Source organism: Beauveria bassiana (assembly GCF_000280675.1).
Source record: "Beauveria bassiana ARSEF 2860 unplaced genomic scaffold BBA_S00022, whole genome shotgun sequence".
Taxonomy (NCBI): Eukaryota; Fungi; Ascomycota; class Sordariomycetes; order Hypocreales; family Cordycipitaceae; genus Beauveria; species Beauveria bassiana.
The window spans coordinates 261966-268504 of NW_007930857.1; the positions used below are offsets into that span (position 1 = coordinate 261966).

At 52.7% G+C, this 6539-nt stretch overlaps 1 protein-coding gene across 1 annotated transcript; it reads right to left on the bottom strand.

Annotated features, from left to right (window-relative positions):
* Window positions 1-399: 399 nt before the first annotated feature.
* Window positions 400-3380, bottom strand: BBA_07029 (RhoGAP domain-containing protein; the record flags this gene model as incomplete). The annotated part of the gene is made up of 3 exons (XM_008602126.1): window positions 400-2699; window positions 2758-2913; window positions 3239-3380. 3 exons carry the CDS (start codon window positions 3378-3380, stop codon window positions 400-402), a joined length of 2598 nt encoding a protein of 865 aa, XP_008600348.1.
* Window positions 3381-6539: the final 3159 nt, after the last annotated feature.

Genomic DNA, 6539 nt, shown 5'->3' on the forward strand with positions numbered 1-6539 from the left:
CCCCAGGCATACACTTTCATTAATCGCAGACCATTCTCCCAGTGTGTCTCTTTTCCCTAGATCCAGTCGGGCGCTGGGCTTCGCCACTTCGAAGCCTACGCGCAAGCAAATGTCGAAAAAAAAGACGAAGCATTATGAGTAGCCAAATCGATCGAGTCGCTCAGAGTAAAGGAATAGTGATGATTGGAAAGTAAGACAATAGACAAAGGCTCGTATCTGGAGGCGTAACAAGCATCTGCAAAACCAAAAAAAAAAGATACATTTAACTAGCCAAGAGGTGTGACGGCGTGCCTTGCATACGAGGCATTTGACACCGTGGCATCTCTTTGGCTGGGTATAATCGTTCGTTATATCATCACCTATTGACCAAGTAGCCGTTCGACTCGGAAGCATAAAATTTTACTCTGTTTTATTTGTTGCTTCGACGGAAACAGAAGCCGCATCTTCGATTGCGGCTCCTGGCGACTGAGGATGCTGGAGCTCAGCGGCCTTGGGTGAGGCGGCCTTGGTTTCGTTTTCAACAAGAGGTTCTGATTGCGCAGCGGGAGTAGGCTCGGCGACAAGTAGCTGCTCCTCGACTGGAACCATCCGAGGCTCCTTGGAAGCCAAAGACGTAGCTGGAACTTCAGCTGACTTGGCCAGATTTACACCTGCAGCAGCTTCTGCGGCAGGCTCTTCCTTGATAGTATCGACGGGTTGGTGAGCTTGCTCATTAGCAGTATGAGCGGGGGACTCGGGGGCTGCGTTCGGGACAGGTATGGCAACGGCGGCGGCGGGATGCTCAGCGGCCGGGGCTTCCCCCTTCTTGGGCGGCGTCTCCGACTGGGGGGGTTCGCCTGCCGATTCGTCGCGCTTAATGTCAAGGCTCTTCCCGCGACCTAGGATAGCCGCGCTGATGCCGTGACGCTCACCCACTGCCGGCGGAGGTGACTTGTTACGCTTGTGGTCAGCATTTTCTTTGGCCTCGCGGTATTTATTCTTGATCCAGCCGATGGGACCCTTGGCGTCGCCATCTTTGCTGTCGTACGACTCGGCAAAGGCAGCTTCTGAACCGTCCGCCTGAAAACTCTTGCGCGCTTTGCTTGAGCTGGCGAAAGAGGTTGTGCTCATCTCCGCATTTTGATAGAGTCCTAAGTTCGGCTGAGGGAAGCCTTCACCGTTGCTATCATCCTTTTTCGTGCCTAGCGATAGCCACCTTTTCTTCCTGTCTCTTCCCGGACTCTGAAGAATCCCCGCTGCACGATCGTCTGCGGCGTGGTCGGGATCTGAGAGACCATTTGCGGAATCAACAGGCGATGCTGTCGATTCAGTAACAGCGTTGTCGGTTGGCTTCGGCTCGGTTGGCCAAAGTGTCGGAACGGTACTTATTGTGGGTTGCACTGGCTGGACAGCTGGCGATGAAGTGGCTTCAATCTTTTCGGTAGCGCTTGGCGTCGCGACTGATTCAGGCAAGGGTGGTACGTTGTCAAGAGGGTTAGACAGCTCGGTATTGGGCGACGCAACGTTGGAGTGAGGAAGAGAGTTGCTCGAGCTGTGAGCGCTCAGGTTCACTGCGCCGGGCGCTCTTTTTTTGCGCAGCTTATTGGGCTGTCGCTTGTCACCTCCTTCCGTAGACGTCCTTTGGAATAGGCTTGATACACTGCGTTCCTTGGTGTCCTTGACCGGCGGAGGAACATCGGGTGAGTTCTCCAGAAGGCGGTCTTGGCTATTTCCCGGCAAAGTCTTATTGGTAGAATCGCGCGTAGCGATAGGCGTAGAGGGTCCAGATGCCATGGGTGCCTCTGAAAGTCGCACTGGGGTCAGTGGCTGAACGGAGCCAGCAGAGTCTTTATCAACTTTGGCGAATTTTCTGCCGCTGACAGCAGGGGACTTCTTGGATGGGACGGTGTTGCTCCTACTAAGACCGCCCGAAGGAGAGGTGGCGGCGGCTGCTGGGGTAACGGGCGTGGCGGAATCTCCATTTTTGGAGTTCTTGGATGAAACAGAGCGATTTCGTCGAAGCTTTCCATCTCGCCGCACGCTTTCAGCGCCAGCGCTGGCGTTGGACGCAGTGCGATTCATTTGTGTGGGTGTTACTGTGCTGGGGGTAAGCGGTCCTTTGGGCGTACCAGACTGTACTTCTTTGACGGTATTTTCGTCAGCAGCGGTGCCTTGCATGCCGATTAAGAAGTGATCCTGGTTCTCGATGAGGAAGATGATGACGCATTGGTTGAGTCGATACTCCTCTGGAGCCATGGCATGCTGGGGGTGCGACAGCATACCAGGCTGGAAAATGGCAGCCAGATTTTGTGAGGTCATGCGATTTTCTTCCGACTTGGCAGCAAAGACTGCTAGCAAATCGAGAATGTAAAGAAGAAGCTGACGGTTAAGTGGAGGAAGCTCAGTAATGAGACGTTGATATGTGGCGATGGCAGCTTTTTCGTCGAAATCGGGAACGAACTGGGGACCTTCGGCGTCGCCGGCGACTTGCTTGGTTGCGCCGCGTAGTGGATCGCGGAACCTTTCGTACAAGTCTAAAGGAACAACAGGCTCGGGCAAGTCGTTGAGGTATCGACGGAGAACATTGGCTGCGTCATGCACTGTATAGCCATCCCAGACAAGACCCTTGCCGTATCGATTAGGAGAGTCGAAGATGCTCTTGAGCTCTTTTATGCGCTTTTCGGAGCCGCTGAGGCGGAAGATGCCCTCGACGCCAGTGGCTAGAGGCAACATATTAGCAAACTCAAGGGCGAGAGAGCGGGACATGGCGAAACGCACCCTTTTCTTTCAGGAAGACGCCACATTTGGCGACGACAATGGGGACATAGCCATAAATGTAACTCTGGCCATTCTCGTCGATGAGAGAGATGGCAACGTTGGCGTAGGTTATACTTTGTCGCAGCGGTACACCAAAGATGCCTGGGGCTCGGGTCTCTGCAAAGAAGTCAGCAACGGCGCGGCAATAATCAAAAGACGGTGGTTGTGACGGCGCGCGACGGCCCAAAGTAGCGGAGGAGAGTGCATTCTGTCCAGGGCTGTCAAGCGACACAGATGTGCGATGGTTGGCAAAACCGCTAGACAGCAAGGGACACCCTGGAGACAGGTAGACGCAACACCGAGGGCTTGGCTGCGTCGCAGGTGAGCGGAAAATGGAAAGCAGAGCGCCGACCATTGACGACAGCAGCTAGGTAGCTCATATTGCAATCCGTGGATAGGGGGAGCTTTAAGGGCGAGGAGCATCGGATATGTAAATTCGTACCATGCTGGTCTTGATTCTTGGAGGGGAGAATGAAGCCTTTCCACCACGATTTGAGATCGCGTTTGTTAGGGGGCGAGGAGGGCTGGAAAGACGGCGATGTCTGTGAGCCGGGCTGCTTGGCAGTTGGGGTAGCAGAGGCCATTGTATTATTATTTCGGAAAGGAGCGACGGAGAAGGAGGGAGTGGCTGAGAAGCTGTCACTCGATGCGGAAGGGACGCCAGAAGCGTCGCGGTGGATCAGCGCTCCTCAACGGGATGAGGCCGACTCTGGCACGGCGTGAGCGGATGCGACGGCGAGTGACACTGCGGAAAAATAGTGTAATTGTAGCAAGGTGCTGGAGGTTAGAATAAAAGAGTGGCAAAATGCGCTCGTTGTCGAGTCTCGGTCGAGTCGTTGCAGGGGCTGATGAGTAGAACGGGTTTGCCTTGGCTGTCCAACGTTGGTGGGCGGCGGCCGTGTAGGGAGAATCGAGAAGCGAGAAGCGAGAATCGAGAATCGAAAAGCGAGCAGTACGTCAAAGAATATGTCGGGCGAGAGAAAGGAGGGCTTTAAGGCGACGAGAGCGCAATGTGTGGAAGAGCGACGTATGCGTGGGTGAGGGAATCGCGGGCGCTTGGGGGGTTGGCCGTGGCGAGGAATGATGAGGATATGCAGGTTGGAGGGCAAGGCAGGAGGCAGTGCTCTACAGCGAAGGATGCGAGGAACATGTAACAAAGGGAAAGAGGTGAGCGCTATGAATTTAGGAAGATTGGTAGGGCCGTAGGTACCTCTTGCTAGTGGTAGGTACCTTAGACAAGCTTGGCGGCCAACTTGTACGGATATAGTTAGCTACCCAACTTTCTATACATGCACATGAACCTACCCGTCCGTGGTGGTTGCTTTCTTTTCTTCTCCCTTTTTTTTCTTCTTTTTCAAAATGTCTTTTCTAAGCAGGCGGACCGAGTGATTTTGCCAAACAAGATTGCAGGATGGAACGAAGAATGTGTAAAAACAGTAGACGGCACAGTGGCAGTCACCAGTGACAGCAGAAAAACACACTAACACCTAGGTACCTACCTACCTAGGCAACTAGGTAGGTCAGCACCTCAGGTATTGCGTCCTGGAACGGGCGAGCGCTGGTTCAAGCGCTAAATAAAACCCACCTCGAAATAAGCTAAATGAAGGAAATAAAACAAAACCACCTTTTGCGACAAGCAATTCCAGGCCCCAGGTACATGCGAATAACCCCGACAGCGGATGTGCTACCTGTAGGTACTTGGCCACAACACCTTAATCTGTGGCGCGGCCTTTGTCGCTGTCATGATGGGTGAGGCTGGTGCCAGTTGCCTGGGTACCTAAGGTACCTAGGTAATCTTGACCTCCCTACACCCTTTCAAAGTAAGAGCCACAGGCAACTATCGCTACTCTGTACCAATACGGAGTATTTACTTGAACCTGTTCATCATCAATCTGCCAACTTTCTTAGGTATCGGATAATTCTGATCAACCAGTGCGTACGTCCATGCCCTGCCGTCATGCTCGGCCAGGCCCAACACGGCTTGACAAAGTACCGATCACGTACCCGCCGCCTCCAGCCTACCTTTCCCAGAGGCTGCAGGTCGTCAGAACACTACACTCCAGCCTAGCCCGACTTTAAAATTAGTACAACCGCCGGCCTTCAGCCTTTGTCGCGCGCCTTATTTCATTATTACGAATAACCATGTCGAAACGGCATCTGCTCATCCCCCAGTCAAGTTGTTTGCGGTACAGTGTTGGTGCATGACAGCTTGTGCGAGACGGACGGGCCCAGGGATCTATCCGCCCCTTGCCATCTCTCTCACAGCCACAAATGATCAAGTATTACGGATACAAGGGGCTCTGATGCGTTCACCCAAAAACACGAGGGGAATTCAGTATCAAGTCTAGCCCTGTGCCGCACCATTTCCTGGCCAGAAGGCTTCTGCCCCGGCGCAGCCAAGGTTTCAGCGCAAGCCAGTGTGGCTTGTATTTTTTGGGCGGCACGCGCCGTGGCCAAAGTGTCTCGACTTTGACAACCCTCTTCTTGTTAGTGTCATCGGTTCATGCTGTGCTTCTTGCCCTAAGTGGTGGAGGATGCCCATCAGAGTCGCCGCTCGCTTTCCGCACGGTGCCAAGGAGTAGACTCCAACTGGCAACACCAACGTCACCACTCACCAGCGACTGAAACAGGGTTGCGATTGTTTCTGGACCTCGGGCTTCAGGCCTTCTAGCCGCCAACGAAAGCCTTGGCATCCAGACGGGTTTCAGTGGGTTGGCCCAGCGCCGCCCACCTTGGTATTTACAAGCTATGCACGCATTGGCATGGCAGTGCGGGCGTGGGACTGCCGGCATTATGTATCTTGTACCGATAACTAAGACAGGTCATCTTACTACCGATGTCACAATGTTATTATTAGCCTTGTCCAGCCTTGTGGTTACGCCACATGATATTTATCCGATCAACACAAAAGCGACTTGCAGAATAACCCCAAAGCCTTGGTGATGACTGATGGCAGAACCGAGAATCTGAATAGAGGTGAGGCCTGGTATTTTCATGACCCTGCCCTTATTTATCGCAACTATGTCAGGCAAGACGGCAACCTCCATTCAAGCTTTGTTCTAGCATGCATTACGCTAGGATCCGCGGCAATCTGGTCAATGACAAGAAACAAATACTGGGGCAGCCCTGTGTCTAAAAATAATTCAATACGACGATAAAAAACCCCGAGTCGGAAATCTAGACCACCTTCATACTACCGAGCCAAGAGGGCAACGGCATGTTCCAACGATAAGAAGCCAACGGCAAGAGTCCAACACCAAGATAGGTGATACTTACTCCGTATACGGATACAAGATACCTATCAACGGCGATACTCCTCTTCGTCTCCAGTTTATTTCCTTGGTTCCATTCAGGCATCGGAATGCCAACTACCTATTCGGGCCATTCTAGATAGCACTGCCGCCATCGCTCCCTTCTGCCGCATCCGGATCAGCATTGCGGCGACTTGTTCCTCTTGTTTTCCCCAAGCAATAACTAGACTTGGTGCACCCAAAAAGACGACTAATAGATTTTTGCATCGATGATGCGGGAGTCTCCCCGCGTGGCAGCCAACGATCCATTTCATGCACAGCCATCGCCCACACATTCAACAACAGGGAGCCAATCAATTAGTCAAACTGCTCGTAGGCCGGTCCAACGTTGATCTGTCCTCCATTTTCTCCCACCCCATATGTGTTGTCGATTGGTGAAGTCCTGTATTGTAGTGTGGAAATGATCTTCTTTTTTTTTTTTTTTTTTTTTTT